The sequence below is a fragment of the Vitis riparia genome, unplaced genomic scaffold, assembly GCF_004353265.1.
Source record: "Vitis riparia cultivar Riparia Gloire de Montpellier isolate 1030 unplaced genomic scaffold, EGFV_Vit.rip_1.0 scaffold824_pilon_pilon, whole genome shotgun sequence".
Taxonomy (NCBI): domain Eukaryota; kingdom Viridiplantae; phylum Streptophyta; class Magnoliopsida; order Vitales; family Vitaceae; genus Vitis; species Vitis riparia.
Window position 1 is genome coordinate 41,193 of NW_023269803.1, and position 16,619 is coordinate 57,811.

The following is a 16,619-nucleotide window of genomic DNA, read 5'->3' on the forward strand; positions in this document are numbered from 1 at the left end:
CTTATACATCAACTGTGAGGTCAGCTTTTCCCGAAGGTTACATGCCCAGTCTTTCTTGATCTTGTGATTTTCATTTAAGTAAACACATACGCAAGAGTTAGTGCAAAGTGTTGGCTTTATTGAGGGTAGTTACAACACTTTAAAACAGGTCATTTAGCTTAGGCATAGTACCCTTTTAGGTGAGCTTGGTTCCATGGTCTGGGCGCTTTGTTGCCATCAGGTCGGGACTAGGAACACATCTTCTATGAGTTTATTTTGAATACATGTTTTAGTACCTGTAAGAATCTCAACCTTTTGGTTGTAAATTCCTGCTTATCGTTGTTGATAGATTAGAATTATGATCGACACAAAATAAATATTTTTTAAAATATTTTTTATTTACCATAATATATTATTTTACAAATTTGTTTTATCAGTTAAGTTAAAAATTCTAATAAAGGATTATTTTTTATATGATTGCATTCAAATGATCATTATTTGACTTATAAAGTGATCATGTACATTAACTAATAGTTTTCTTAGTTGTGTGTTATGAATATAGAGCAGGAGTAAGGGTACAAAGTAATGGGACCAATGGGAACCTCTTACAAAGCAATGAGATTAAAGGTATAATGACAATCATCCTATTTCCAGTTCAACTGACCAGTATTTTAGAAGTGAAGGTTGCACTAAATTTATGGTAATTTCTGGACAAGTAACAAACTCACAAAGAATGATGTAGATCCAAGACCCTGATGATGTTATGTTCATTGTTGAGGTAGTCACATATAATATAGCTGGTTCTTTCACAGCCACCCATGAAGCAATCACTCTTTCCCCTCGTAGGCATTGCCTCCATGACAACTGTGGAAGAACCAGATGAGCATAGAATCAAACCACAATTTAAGAAGAATAATAAGGTCAGATATACCAGGTCCAGGATAATAAAAGAGAACACTAAAGAAATCTAACTATAGGAAATACCTCAATCAAATCAAATGACCACCCTCTTCACTAGATTTAAGATGATCAAAGCTTAGCACCATCAAGCTACCTAATTTTTCAGCAATCAAATTTCCCCCTTGTACATGCTAGATCGTGATTAAGACCGAAAACAGCACACCAGAACAGAGTAATTATAACCAGTAAGTCAGTCCACTCAGTACTATATATTATATATATCTAGAAGCAGAGAAGATATTAAGGAGACAGAAGAAAACAGAAAAATGAAACAACAGAACCTACAAGAAAAAATGCACCCAACATATTTGAGATCAAATCTTCTGGACATCAACAAACAACCCTTAATTCAGTCACAAACAAACCCCCTTTATGATCTCTTCAGAAACCTCACTTATCACAAAACCATTTTCAGCATCTCAAAAATCAACAAACCAGAGGTTCTCAAACATTCTTTGAACTGAAAACCACAACACAGAAGGAAAGTTCTGTTAAACTAGAGTACCTCATACACTGCACATCTGGGTGACCTGTGCTCAATAACTTTAGGGCTTATTATCCATTTTGGTTTTCTACTTGCTTGATTCAAAGAGAATGCAGAGTCAGATTCTAAGGTAGTTGTTTCGAGTTGGTAAACAGCTCAAGGAGAGATCCTTTTAGGTTCACTCCAACAGCCCCAAGCATCACAAAACTAGCATCTGAGTTAACAAATAATTACACCCTGAATATTATCCAATCTGTAAAACAGCATAGAAAACAAGGCAGTGAGACCTGTTCATTATGTTTGAAACACACAGCAAAAGAAAGAGACAAAAAGAGGTAAGACCCTCAATAGTTTATATATATTAAATTAAGAAGGAAAAAACAGATAAAGATAAGAGATATAAGATGTTAAATAATTAAATAATTAAAAATTTATGCAAACATTTTTTTTTTTTGGTATGATGATAAAATAATTAGAGTTACTAATTGCAGAAGAACCATAATCAAACTTTGTTGGCAACAGGTATGATCAGCATTTCCCAGCTGCAATTATGTAGAATCAAATGGATTTAATTATGGTGCAAGATGTACTTTCCTGCATTTCATGAATAAGCTCTATGAAAGTCGATATACCTACACATATGCAGTCGTTGTACAGAAAATGAATATAGTGGAGATAAAAATGCTAACCTCTAAAAAGAAAAAAAAAAAAAGAAGAGAAAAGTACTGATAAGCAAGAGGCAATATGAACATCAATTAAAATATAAAGGCAAAACGGAAAGCAATCCATGTAATTAAGAAGTATATAAGCAACATCTATCTGAAAGAAAAGTCGCAAGCAACAGTGCAAAATTGTACTTTCTTGCATTTTATGAATAAGCTCCATGAAAGTTGATAGACCAACCCATGCAGTCATCATTGTTCAGAAAAGAAAAAAAAATAAAAATCTGATGGAGATAAAAATGATAACCTCCAAAATAGGCATTGGGAACCATATCAAACCTGAAAAAAGGAAACTGGAAAGACACTAATTAAAAACAAAAGATAGAGGTTGAATAAAAGCAAGCTTAACTAAGCACGTTGTGAATGTTCTTGGCACAGTTGATCTGGCCTGTTTTCATTGAGATTTAAGGACAATGAAGAAGAAAAGCAACGAAAGTTGTATATTCAAAGCCACTGCAGAAATGCAGAACTTCCATGTATAATTACAGCAATTCCTTACTTGGATTATGACAAACATAAAATAAAAATAAATAACTAAATAAAAATCCTAAATGAAGAAAATTTCCTCCCACATCTCTCTATTGAAAGTATGCATGATACATAATTCATAATCAACCTGAACTACAGAGTAGATACAGCACAATAATTCATTTCAGAATAATATGTACCTAATTAAAATGAAACTACTATGTCCTTTGATCATACAACAAAGTAAATACAAGAGCCCACATGAATATATTTGTATTATTGAGCCTCAAATAAATTCTTTTTTGGATCACCAGTCACAATATTACTCAACAATGCTAATATACAATAGTCAGAAATGACAAAAATCTCATGTTCCAGGTATCCATTTCTAGAACATCCTTTTTCTCTCTTGAAGGTCTAAACATTGCTCAGAGACACATTATTACGAAGCATTGTCTTCCACCAAGGTATCAACGTTCCCCATACCCTCGATCAAAGATAAATAGGTGCTATCATCTGGACTAATGCCTTTATTCACCATTTCTTTGAGAAGCTCTTCAGCAAGATCTCCCTCCTGGTTTTTGCATAGGCATTTTATAAGGGCATTGTAAGTGAGAAGCGTAGGATTGAACCCTATACTCAACATCTCATCTCGAACTCTGAATGCATCCTTTATATCACCTCTTCTACCATACCCACTTATAAGGGTGTTGTAACTGATATGATCTGGCTTAATCCCCCTTCTCTTCATTTCATCAAGAAGCATTCGAGCTTCTTCAACTTTTCCTTCCCTACAACGTCCTTGCATCAATGTATTAAAGGTCACTTCATCAGGAGGAACACTCTTCCTGTCCATCTCCTTCAAAAGCATAAATGCACGTTCCACATTCCCATTAGCACAATGGCCATCAATCATTGCATTGAACATTATAACATCAGGGGAGACTCCTTGATCCAATATCTTCTCAAACAAGTCATCTGCCTCCTTCATTCTGTTCCTTCTACTCAATACATAAATAAGTGATGTGTAAGTCACATGAGTAGGCTCAATTCCTTTACTCAGCATCTCATTGTGGAGATCAAATGCTTTCTTTGCATTCCCACATCTAGAATACCCATTAATCAAGATGTTATAGGTTATGGCATCAGGAATTATCCCCTTCTTTGTCATTTCTTTTATCATATCATCAGCTTCACCCATCCTGCCTTCCATAAACAATGCATGAACCAACAAATTGTAAGTGGACACACTTGGCATGATTCCCTTCTTAACCATCTCATCTCTATAGCTAAAAGCCCTCTCTAAGTCCCCTTTATTGCAATACCCATCAATCAGAGTATTATATGTCACAGCATTTGGAACCAACCCAATTTCCACCATTTTATCAAAAAGCCCAGATGCCTCCTCAAGTCTTCCCTCCTTGCACATCCCACTAATAAGTGAACCGTAAGTGTAAGAATCTGGTTCAATCCCTTTAACTCTCATTGCATCCAAAATCCTACGTGCCCCTTCAATGTTGCCTCTAGAAGAATACCCATGAATTATAGTATTATAGCTAACAACATTTGGCTTAAACCCCAACCCCTCCATAAAACCAATAAACTCCCGTGCCTTTTTCAACTTCCCTTCCTTACACAGCACATTGACCATTATATTAAATGTATACACTGTCGAACTAATCCTCAACCTAAACATTTCCGCATACAAAACCCAAGCCATTTCCATCCTATTCAACTTAAGAAACAAACTCAACATATCGTTGCATGTCTCAATCTTCGGAACAATACCCTTTTCTTTCATCATATAAAAACACTTAAATGCCTCATCAGCCCTCCTCAATTCACAACAAACTCTAACCAACAAGTCAAAAACAATAGAACTTTTCACACTCAAACGATCCCGCGACAGCGTCAGCTCATCAAAAAGCTCACGGTTGGTGGCGATGCGGGTCTCCATTACCTGCTTCAGTAATTGCAATGCAAGCTTGGGGGACGGAAGACGGGCGAGTAAGACAACGGCAAGGCAATAGCTTTTGGTGTCGAGGCAATGAGGGTGAAGATGATGTATGAAATCTGATACCAACTGGGGTTTAGAGCAGAGATTATAAAGAACATTGGAGATTAAAGCGGGGTGAGGTTGGGTGAAACCTGTTCGATGAAATGCCACCGAGAAGATAAAACTGATTTGTTTATGACTTCTTCAGTGATCGGCGGAGTACTCTCTGAACTAGCAAGGGAATTGAAATTACGATTGAAACTGAAATGGAAAGTGGAGGAGTTGGTATTGCCGGCGTTGGGTGTGTTGGCCGCAGGCCCCAAAAACCTCGGCCTCAGAGCAGCTCCCATTGGTGCATGGAAACAGCAAGATTTATTAGAAAGGGAACGGGCTCGAGAGATGGTTGCCCCTGCCATAGCCCGCCTCATTGTGCTGCTGTTTTCTTCAGAAAACGGCTAAGTTTGTACAGCTTGAATTTTTGTTCTCGAAACACGATTCAAAACCTTCATTCACATATCTATTCTCTAAAGTCTCTGCTTCCCCAGGTTTCTCGTAAATGCTTTAATAATGGAAGTAGAAAAGATTTTAATTGAGTAAATTACGCCTATATCCTCTGAGGTTTCTCACAATTACAACTTTCAACATTATTTTAATTTTCTCTGTTTATTTATTATTTTTATATTTCCTCTGTCGTACTCCAAATGCTTTTCACAGTGAAAGAAAGCTGAGGGAGAGCCACGCCGTCGCCACTGCGAAGCTGAATAAAGCCGTTCACCGCTGCCTCCTTCAGCAACCTTCGTATGTTCTCTGTGTTTTTTTATCACTACTAAATCTAAAAATCAAAAGGGCCACCCACTTCTCTCACTCGGGCATCAAGAAGCCCTTTTCTGAAGTTGCCCTCCAGACGAGAGAATCCCTAAAAAGGCCCTAATTTCCTCTGCCACTCTCAATCCTCGCAGGTACTAATCTAATCATGTTATTATTATTTTTTTTTGCAACCCCCGTTTGATTCCCAAGAAAATCCATCCCCCATTCGATTTCCGGGAAAATTTATCCTCGTTTGATGTCCGAGAAAATTCATGCAAAACCCCCAAGGAAAACCAAAAAAATTGCTTTTTTTTTTTTGCTCACTGTGTTTTCTGGATCTGTTCTAGGGGTCTCTTTGCTTTTGTGCCATTGGATTTAAATTTCACGAACCCTAAATCCACGATTTTTGAGCCAGGCTGAAAAACACAACCTTTGCCTGCAAATCATGATCAGATTACCAAATAGCATCTTATGTTTTTTTTAAAAAAAAAAAAAAAAAAAAAAAAAAAATTGGACAGATTTTGTATCCTGTGCGCGGGCTGGACTGGTAGGAAATATCGGGAAATTTCCTGAAAAATCGGTAAAAATACCGATAAATACCGAAATATCTGCGATATTTTCGAAAAATTACTGAAATTTCCGTCTACCGATAATCGGTGACGAATATTGTGTGGAGCCGGCCGATAAGCGAGAATATCACCGAAAAGAAATATCGCCGAAATTTTTCGGCATTCCAATCCTTGATCCCATAGTGAGGTGTATTTGCATATCTATCATGATTGTGCATGGTTTGGAGTCAAACATTTGTTTCTCTATTAATTTTCGAATGAATATGTCAATTAAGCTTTTAATTTACTCCCTTTCAGTAATGTGTATGTCTGTTTTTTTTAAAGGATATTGAGGCAAGTATAGATCACGCATGGCTGAATTAAGCCTTGGGGTGCTTATAGATATTGTGGATGAGGAATGGATGAGAGACACTCTGCCTGTTGATGGTAAATTTTGTTCCTCTTCCAAATTTCACATGGTACACACAGACACAGGAAATAAATTTTCCTATATTCTTTTCATAGTCCACTTGTTTTAAGTTGTCATTCCTTTACCTTCACAGATCTCCCATTGCCACCTGTACTGGTTGCTCGAACTGAAGATACGGAAGACTCGAGTATGTCTTTACATATAATGCTTTATTAAATTGATAATATTTGGAAAATAGTTGGTTTTTGTTTTTGGATGCATATGTTAATACTCTTTTAATGCTTCATTTGCTATGGGAGTCTTTATCCATCAATAATTGAAGTGATGGTATTGAAATATGTTGGGAAGTTACTACTCAACCTAAGTATGAGTTGAAATTTCTGATGATTATTTAAAGGAAATGTGCTGTTTTAGTATTTCAGTTTCTATGTGGCTTAATTATTTGACAACTTGTAAACAACTGGAACATTTTGTTGCTAGTGCTGCATCATTGTTTGCTTGAATGAAAAATATTAGTTTTAGCCTAAGGTTGAATTTCCAGAGAGGTGCAGTTTCAAAATATCAAGGAATATAATTATTGGAAGGCAAAGAAAGTTGCAGAAGTGAATGATATCTTTTAGCTGGAAATCTGGGAAGTTAATGAGGTTCCATAAAGGAAGGTTGCATACTCTGTGTTGGATTGTTATTTTAAATTTTTGTGGTTATATATAATATAATCCTGATGTAGCACTCTAAATTTGTCTAAATCAACATTAACTGAAGCCTTAAAATTGAGAATGACTAACAAAGCAGTTGTGGTTGAAGAAAATTAGACAAACTTTAGAGGTATGTGGAGGTGCAGGACAATTTGTGGAGAGTTATTCAAAGAAAAGTATGAGAAGTGGAACCTAGTTAGATCTAAAGGAAGAAGAGGGTGGGGTGGGGGGAAGGGTGTGGTTTTCAGTACTTTGTTTGGCTAGAAAATAGAAGACTTTAATGAGTAAAAAAAAATAAAATACAATGAAGTTCATGGCCAAGTAAAGATCTTTGAATAATGGTTCTTTTGGAATGTACTAGTTGTGTACAAGATGGTGTTTCTAAGGAATTAATGGGCATTTCTAGATATATTACTAAGAAATATCAACACAATAAGCCTGGTCCATTGGAATTGCAAAAATTCTGTCCCTATTGTTATAAACATATGATTCATGGGAAGATTGGAAAAAAAAAAAAAAAAAGATCAAACCAAAGGCCCTTGTGTGGCCCTTTCAAGGAACAGTAAAAATAATATACTGTATAATATGTATAACATATATTTAATAGAAATAATCCAAATCCTATATCTGAATTCTAATTAATTTTTAATCCAAACAAAATAGGATTTTTCGGGATAAGAATTAAATGAACAGTGGATAAATCCAAGTGACCTTTTCTTAAATCCAACCAATCTTTTCATAGGCGTTTGTGTGGGTTGTTGAGGTTGGTTTGGAGTGGGCCTTTGGAAAGCAATCAAAAGTGGGTGGGATAATTTCAAATCTTGCATGACTATTGTCATCGGTGATGGCACTAATTTGATACATGGTGTGGGGATCACCCTTTGAAGGACTCACAGTTTTGTTTGTTATTGCTTCTTGTAAAGAAGCTTGGGTAGCTGATTTTTATGAGGGAGTAGATAGTCATGGACATGGGTCCCCTCACTTTTGGAGGAATTTCCTAGACAAGAGATGGAGATGCTATAAGATTTTATTCAGCTTATCGGTTCCATTTTGTTTGGATAAGTTGGGTTGAAGTTTAGCAAAGAATGAGATAAAAACCCTGTTTAATCTTTTTATAGCTTTTTTAATTTGACAATCAAGACTCCTATGAGGGAGGTTTGGTGGCGTTGGTGCCTACTAAAGTCAGTTTCTTTGCTTGGGAATATGTTTGGGAGAAAATTCTTATGTCAAATCAGCTTAATAAATGGAGAGGATCTCTAGCTAATGGGTGTTTCCTTTGTAAGAAGGATAAGGAGTGAACAGATTATATTCTAATTCACTATAGAATGGCTTGCAATTTGTGAAATTTGGTATGACTTTGTTCTGTGTTTCGTGGATGCTTCCTATGTTGGTTAAAGATTTATTATTAGGCTGACCTGGTAGATTTGTGGGAAATGGATGAAATTTGGGAAGTTGGTTCCTCTTTGCTTTATGTGGTCTTCAAGGGAAGAGGGTAAAAGATGTTTTGAGAGTGTACAGAGCTTGGAGTTGGTTCTCAGAAACTCCTTTAATTCTTTGTATTCTTGGTGTAATTGGGTTTCCCAATGTAACTTCAACACCTTTCTTTTTTGGGAGCTAAGCTTGTATTGTTTGCCTTCGGCTCTCATTATATACATCCTGTGTACTTAGGTTGCTCCCCCTTTTTTGTTAGGTGCCTTTAACATACTATCTCTTTGCCTATTAAAAACAAAAATTAGATAACTTTAACCTTTTGCTTTAACAAATGAACACAGCCTTAAAGTAAAGATAACAAGAACAGTTCAATTAGACTTGCAGGAATTATGAAGATACAGTTGGATTGGTGAATAAATAAGTGACTGAATCAACCACACCCTTTGCAACCTTGCTAAGAGTCTGAACTTGACCTTAATAACATTTGGAAAGTACTATTATTATGCAATAATAAATGAAAATTTATTTCCATCCCAATATCAAAATTTATTTCCAGATCATCTTATGTCAAAGTATACCAATGCACTGCTAAGTAATACCTGCAAAAACAGTTGGCTTTGTAACATGATCCAGATAAATAGTTATCACTTTGAAATAGCTTATGAAAGTAAGATTGTGTTGATGCATAATAATTGAAATTGCTAAGGAAAAAATATTTATCGCTTAAAGCTACAGTTCAACAAAGATCAGACCTCTAATATATCTTCAGTCAATACCCTGTTTATGTCTATTTGAATTTTGTCATTTGGTGATGTAATAATTTCTGCAGCGGCCTGGGTAATAGCTTAGTAAAGATATAGTAGATGGGGCAATGGTTTAATTTAGGAAAAGATGATAATCAAGGGTTCTCATGTATAGTTGAGTTAAAAAAATATTAACATGTGAGTTAAGTCACTCCTTACTAGTGCATTCAATGCTATTCTTTGGAGGACCTCTCATTCAACTTGATGCATGATTTTAGAAATGATGAAAACGCAATCTTAAGATAGGCATCGGCAATCAGAGTAACCTTGGGCTAAGGCTTCATCCTTTTAGGATTCATATAGGGGAATGAGAAATCAAGGTTAATGGGAGCAGCTACCTAAAGAAGTAAAATTCAAGAAGAAAGAAAAAGAAGGGATAGAAAAGCCTCCGAGTCTTCCTAAGGCCTTTAGTAGTCTCACATAGAAAGAAAGTAACACAGCTTCTCCATTAAATAAAAAAGATAGATAATCCTTAAAGCTCTCTAAAACCTTCAAGGAGTCTTACATAGAAGGAAATTAATAAATAAAATCTCACTATTAAAGGCAGCAGGGTTTGCCAACATTATTTTAATTTTTTATAATTTTGTTTTACAGCAATTATTCTAATATAGAGGCTTGAAAAGCTCCTAAAAACTTGACACCACATTAAAAATGTATTCTAACATGTATAATAGGCTAGAAGGAATATTTCTTTTCCAAGAATTCCTAAGCCATTCAAATGGAATCAAATTATAGAGTAAAAGGAAAGAAAGTTTAAAAGCATGGAACATCTTATAGTAAGAAAATTTCTGCTAAGGAAGACTATAAAATCTACATAGTACTTAAATATGAATTTCTAGTAAATATAAATTTAGAAGTATATGAACTTCTTAAAATAAGATTCCATTTGGAAGCAGAGCATGAGAGAGAAAATAGAGGGTAAAAATGGAACGAAAGAAAAAGTGAAAGAAAATGAAAAATAGATTTGGACTCAATAAATTTTTCATACACAGTTCTCCAGCTTTCTTCTTTTTCTTCTCTCTTCTAGATAAAAAATGTATGATTTGAAAATATACAAAATTTTTAAATATTCATTATATTTGATTTTCCTTCATGTTCTCTATTGTAAACCATGTGTGGACTTGGATTCCATCCTACTTTTGGTTTCTTGATGCTTTCCATGATCCAAATGTAGCCTAAGTAATTTCTAGCAAAGAAAACTTTTCAAGATCTCAATATAACTCAAATAACCAAGTACTACCAACTTTTACTCTGAGCAACCCAAATACGTGGAATCACCAACTGACTAATTTCTTCCTTTTCATGAATAAACCTAAGTATCTTATACCCATCCCTGAACTTGAAATTTATAAAAGATAGATGTATTACATAAATCAGTCAAAAATCAATTTCTAATGGTGTGTTAATTGAAACATGTGCTACTTGTATTGTGTTGTCATTTCTTTGTCATATGTATTACATAAACTTGATTGAGCCTTTTCCCAATTTTTTTCTTTTTAATTATAATCACCATGGATAATTATTGTATTGCAGCAACAAAGTAAAACAATGTCAGTAGACTCAAAAAGTATGTCAGATTGTATCTCTTAACGATTTCAGGTTTCTGCCATTGCTTTGGTTGCTAAGAGAATGGGAGAAAACAACTGCTTCAATCCCAGTATAGTGTTTTATGCTTACTGATATCATTAAATTTGAGGATGTTACTGCTGTCTTTTCATCAGTCATATTGAAGGTTGTGCAACTGAGTTCATTTACTTATTTACACGGTCCCATTTAACAATTTGCTTTGTTCATCAGACCAGGAGAACCAACAACTTGATGGAGATACTTGGCATGATCTTGCATTGGGCGCTCAATGAGGCTTTTGGACATAAGGAGGGTTTTATCACTAAGTTTTGGTTTCTGTAAGTCTGGAAAGTGAATAAAGAAAGGGCATTTGGCATTTAAACATCAACTTCTCTTGTCCTTTCCACTTTCCTCTCCTTCTGTCGCCCTTGTCCTCCCAAACCCCTCCCAAACCCCAGTTCCTATTCCAAGGGAAAAACCTGAAGAATAACTTTATGGTCATTGACATTATAAGCAGGTTTTATATTTGCATTGTGACCAGGTAAACTAGATCAAGGCTGTTCATATATGATGGATGAAGCATATATGCTTTAGGGAAGAAAGGGTTTCATCAGAATTGTGTAGTGTTTTTTCTGGGTGGATGGAGAACAAGTGGGAAGTTAGTAAGTGCTACAAGATCCCTCTAGGTGGCTCTCACCACATTTTTTGTTGCTTTCCAATTTGATAGCTGCGGATTTCATAAGCTTGGCTTGCAAATTCCTTTCAAAATAGACAGATTTTCGGTTGCTTTGCACTGGGCTATAGAGCAGGAGCTCATATGTTCCATGGCTTAAGGAATTTATGCTGTGAGGCACACTTTATGGGAGATGAAGGAATTCCCAATGTTAGATGCTTACTGTTGGATCATTATATTCACGCCTTCTCTACGTTAGATGCTTACTGTTAGTGGAATTCATCGAGACTGCGACCACGAGAGTTCTTTAACATTTCGAGACTGCCAAAAGTTTCTTACATATATTTGAAAAAAAAAAAACTATCCTTAGATCCTATAAAATTAACATAGTGCATAATTCTTCAATGTTTACAAAAATAAAGTCGAAAGAAAGCTTAGAAATGTCACTATAAATGCATACACATATAACGTAACATGCATTGAATTCTATTTGCAACATTTCTTATGATTTTATTTTTGTAAATATTGAAGAATTATACACTGTTAATTTTTTGAACACCCATTACAAATTATGTCTCCATATCACCTTAGGAGAAGTTCCTACCATTAGATGACTTCTTTAAACTATGAAAATGTGTTTTTGATATCTACAAACTTATAAATCTATAAGGATGAAGATATTGGTGATTACGGATAAATGAGTATTTAGATTTTGACATAAAATATCAGTTGATGAAAATTGATAAAAAAATACCTATATTGAATTTTTTAATAAAAAATTGATATATATATATATATATATAAGTGTTTTTTTATTTAAAAATGTTAATAATATTATTTATAAATTTATATTTTTTGTATTTAATTACTATAATTAAATTTAACTTATTCACAATAATTTTATTTTAATTAATTTATAATACATATATATATATATATATATATACTAATAATTTTTTTTTTATTTACAAACTAAAATATATGTAATATGCATCTTATGATTCCAATACCAACATAGTTTTACTAGCAAGTGACTTAAGTTCCATTCAGAATACCAGGTTCAAATCCTGGTGGGTTTATAATTTTTCTAATCTTGTGTAAGTGAATCCCACATCGGAAATGGGGAGCAAAATGAAGCCGTAACAAGGGTGCACTCGTGAGGTGTGTATGGGCTGCAGCAAGGATGCATGCTATTGGATGGATTGGGCTGCCCCAAGTTGGGCCAAGGGACACTTTTAAGGCCCGTTTCATGGCGCACCGATTTATCGCCAGGATGTCCGATACGTCTCCATCCCATATATGTGTCGGCTGTTCCGATACTGGATATATTGCCATCCCATATGTGTGTGCTGTGTATATCTAAAGTAGATAGATTTATCATTATTTCTACCATCTATTTAATTATCAAATCTAAAACCGTTCTTTTATTTATTTTTTATTTTTTATTTTATCCCATCAACTCATATAATTAACAAAATTAACATGGTGGTGAAAATGGTGATGATAGCACTAGAATTTTTTGGAGTTTACCATAAAAATAATTAATCTTTTTTTTAAAAAAAAAAAAAGGAAATCCAAATCTAGATCATTTTTGAAAGTATTCATTCAAATGGTGCATCTCTACCTTATGTGTCCATATATTATTATTATTATTTTCATATTGAAACCATAATTGATGGTTGTGGTTTTAACTTAAAAGGTTAAAACTACGATCACCAACTTTAGTTTTACATCTAAAGTTAAAATCACAACCATCAATTATGATTTTAATATGAAAAGAATAATAATAATATATGGACATACGTCCAAAGTTAAAATTACAGTTGATGACTGTGGTATTAACTTTAAAGCTAAAACTCAAAAAAAAAAAAAAAAAAAAAAAGAAAAAAAAGAAAGGTGAATGCTAACATGAGTGTTAATTTGGTGAATATTTTCATAATGGATCGGGATTTAGAATTTCTAATTGAATTTTTCATTCAAAAGAGATTGGTTTTATAGCGAACTCCATTTTTCTACGTGGTTGATAGTATTGCAATAATTTCGGTTTATGGCATCACTCAAAACTAAAAGTTTGATAAAATTTGGTTTTGATAACATCATTTTAGGCCATCACCCAAATGAAAATGAAAAAGAAAAAGAAATGATAAGAGTTTTTCTCTGGTCTCTTCTATTCATTTAAAAGATATCCAGTGAAGTCTTTTAGATTCTACAATCACCAACTTGATCGAATTTGGATCAAATCAATGCCATCCATGTATCACTATCCTACCATAGTCAATCCCACAAAATCACAAGCCCAATAAAATGGACACACTCCAAATCTTCCTCATAAAAGCCAAAAATTCATAAAAATATTAAATTGAATGAGATGGGTCAATTTATGTTTCATCATATCTAGCTGTGTAAATGAAAACAATGTCAACCAGATTTCCTAGGATTCTCGTCAGAGAAAACCAAGAGAGACAGTTCACAATCTTCTTGTTTTCTCCTTCAACCATGGAGAAATACTGTTTAGCCGTAGTGGCATCCCAAGAGAATATTTTACCATTTCATTGAACAACTCGTCTACTGCCTTCTATTTGTTCATATCCAGCTTTCACAGAGCTTTCGCTTTGAGTTGAATAATGGAGCCTTCTCAACTCCTTCAGCTTCTTCTCATTTTTGTTCTTCTTCTCTTACACAGTACGGATGCAGATGATCCTTCGGTTGATTCAACCAATCCCACCAGCAGCTCTGTAGTGATGAATGATTCAGCAGGCGACTCCTATAAAAATCCTTTAAAGTCCCGTATGGTTATTATTTTTGTGGTTCTTGATGTTGTTGGTCTAATTGTTGTGGTGTGGCTTTTCATTCTTTACTATAAGAAAGCTAAGAAATTCAATAAAGAGATGAAGAATAGGGACAGTGAAGAAGAGCAAGAGAACGAAGAGGAGATAGAGGCAGGAGAAAATGAAGTTGTGGCTGGGAAAGCGAAAGGGAAGCTCATATTCATGAGGAATGAAGCCTATTTTGAACTTGATGATCTCCTAAAAGCTTCTGCAGAGGGGTTGGGCAAAGGAAATTTCGGAAACAGTTACAAGGCCATGCTGGATGAAGACTTAATAGTTGTGGTAAAGCGGTTTAGGGATTTGAAACCTTTAAGCACCGAGGAATTTGGGAAGCATTTGCAGCTGATTGCTGCCCACAATCACCCTAATTTGCTGCCCCCTCTTGCTTACTATTGCTCCAGAGAAGAGAAGTTGCTGGTGTACAAATTTGCGGACAATGGTAGCCTGTTTGACAGACTTCATGGTGAGTCCTTTTAATTTTCTTTTTGGATTTTTTTTTTCCTTCTCTATTCCTTTTTATTGGAACCCCATTTGATTGCGAAGAGGGTAAAGGAAAATGGAAGAAAAAGAAGTAGCAATGCTGTTGAATTCCAAATTTTCTTTTATTTTCCTCAATCCTTAATTGGAAAAGGAGGAGTGCAGTTTCATTTCCTTTTTGTTTTTTTCTTCGAACCAAACAAATTGTCTCAAGCTGGTTGAAAATTCAGGAGGGAGAGGGCAGAACCGGGTCCCATTTCGCTGGAACTCAAGATTAGCAGTGGCTCAAGCTGTAGCTCGAGCTTTGGAGCATCTGCACCTCAACACCAAAACAGAAACCATGGTCCCCCATGGCAACTTAAAATCGACAAATGTTCTTTATACCAAGAACAATACAATTGTTGTTTCTGATTATGGCCTTGCTTCAATAATAGCACCTCCAATCGCAGCTCAAAGGATGGTTTCATATAAATCACCCGAGTATCAAAATCTGAGAAGGGTCTCCAAGAAGTCTGACGTGTGGAGTTATGGCTCCCTCCTCCTGGAGCTCCTCACAGGAAGAATCCCGTCTCATACTGCACCAGAAGGCAATGGAGTGGACATCTGTAGTTGGGTCCACCGAGCAGTGAGAGAAGAATGGACAGCTGAGATTTTCGACCACGAGATATGTACTCGGAGAGGTTCCTGTGAAGGGATGCTGAGTCTACTGCAAATTGCAATTGGTTGCTGCGACAAGTCACCGGAGATGCGTCCAGACATGACAGAAGTGGCCAAAGAAGTAGCAAATATACAGGCGGCCGGTGCAGAAGAAGACGACGACTTCTCCTTTGATCGATCATCATTTACCGATGATTCTCTGTCAACAAATCCATCAATCGTACTGGCAGATGCTTAACATCCATATCGTTTGTAGGATGAATTTAAAGATTTTCTTGAATGCCAAACAAAACGATCGTTCATGATCATGAAAAAAGTTAGGACCCTTTTTTTTTTTGTTTGTATGTCTGTTTTGATCTAAATTAAATTTAATCATAGCATCATGTAATTAAGTGTTTCATTTGTTTATTTATATCAGTGTTCGAATTCTATTGATTGTTAAAATATTGTTTCTTAATTAATATCTCCAAACTATAATTGATAAATATTTTTATTTAACCTATTTTTCTCAAATATTTTGAATTTCTTTTTCGATCTTATTAACACACAAGCAAGTCACACGTAATAATGGACGCACCAATGCTCACCCAACAAGTTACTCAATGCAAGTCACAATACAAATGAATTAACACTCCCCAACTATGATATATATAGGACATTGCACTAACACAAAATCACAGTTTCACATGTCCCTTGTCATCAACATCAAAAACTAAAATATACCATATTTTTGTGAAGCTTCAATGATCCAATTTCAGCTCAAAACCTCAATCGATCAACAAAATAATCAATGAAAATTCCATAAGCACTAATAAAAAATGAGATGGAGAGATATTAACACTAAAATTTTAACGTGGAAAACCTTCAAAAAGATAAAAAACCATGGGCCTCAAGCGATCAAAACATTCACTATGAAGAAAATTAACTGAATGCAAGTATTTACCTAGCCCAAGCCTTCAATCCTCTCTCAAACCACTTGTCTAGAACCTTCAAACTTCAGTTACCCACTTTCTTCTTCTGAAACATACTTGAAGTCCACACCAAACTTGATCTTGACTTCTTTTTTAATCCACATAAGAAGAAATTTTGGTTTTA

General features: G+C 34.9%; 3 protein-coding genes across 4 annotated transcripts; 2 read left to right on the forward strand and 1 right to left on the reverse strand.

Moving 5' to 3' along the window:
- Window positions 1-2,724: 2,724 nt before the first annotated feature.
- LOC117910725 (pentatricopeptide repeat-containing protein At2g15630, mitochondrial-like) lies at window positions 2,725-5,131 on the reverse strand. Its single transcript, XM_034824840.1, is given in 2 exon segments — window positions 2,725-4,740; window positions 4,743-5,131. Coding segments are annotated over 2 exon segments (1,980 nt in total). The 5' UTR covers window positions 5,038-5,131; the 3' UTR covers window positions 2,725-3,055.
- Window positions 5,132-5,323: 192 nt separating this feature from the next.
- On the forward strand, window positions 5,324-11,776 carry LOC117910726 (anaphase-promoting complex subunit 13-like). Of its 2 annotated transcripts, none has more exons than XM_034824843.1 (4): window positions 5,324-5,407; window positions 6,310-6,411; window positions 6,528-6,581; window positions 11,121-11,776. In XM_034824843.1, exons 2-4 carry the CDS (start codon window positions 6,336-6,338, stop codon window positions 11,180-11,182), a joined length of 192 nt encoding a protein of 63 aa, XP_034680734.1. In that variant the 5' UTR covers window positions 5,324-5,407; window positions 6,310-6,335; the 3' UTR covers window positions 11,183-11,776. The 2 variants fall into 2 exon arrangements, with proteins under 2 accessions (XP_034680734.1, XP_034680732.1); XM_034824841.1 differs by lacking the exon at window positions 5,324-5,407 and adding an exon at window positions 5,527-5,568.
- Window positions 11,777-14,186: 2,410 nt separating this feature from the next.
- On the forward strand, window positions 14,187-15,839 carry LOC117910720 (probable inactive receptor kinase At2g26730). The gene is made up of 2 exons (XM_034824835.1): window positions 14,187-14,853; window positions 15,098-15,839. The coding sequence occupies exons 1-2, from the start codon at window positions 14,187-14,189 to the stop codon at window positions 15,760-15,762; spliced, it is 1,332 nt and encodes a 443-aa protein (XP_034680726.1). The 3' UTR covers window positions 15,763-15,839.
- The last annotated feature ends 780 nt before the right edge of the window (window positions 15,840-16,619 follow it).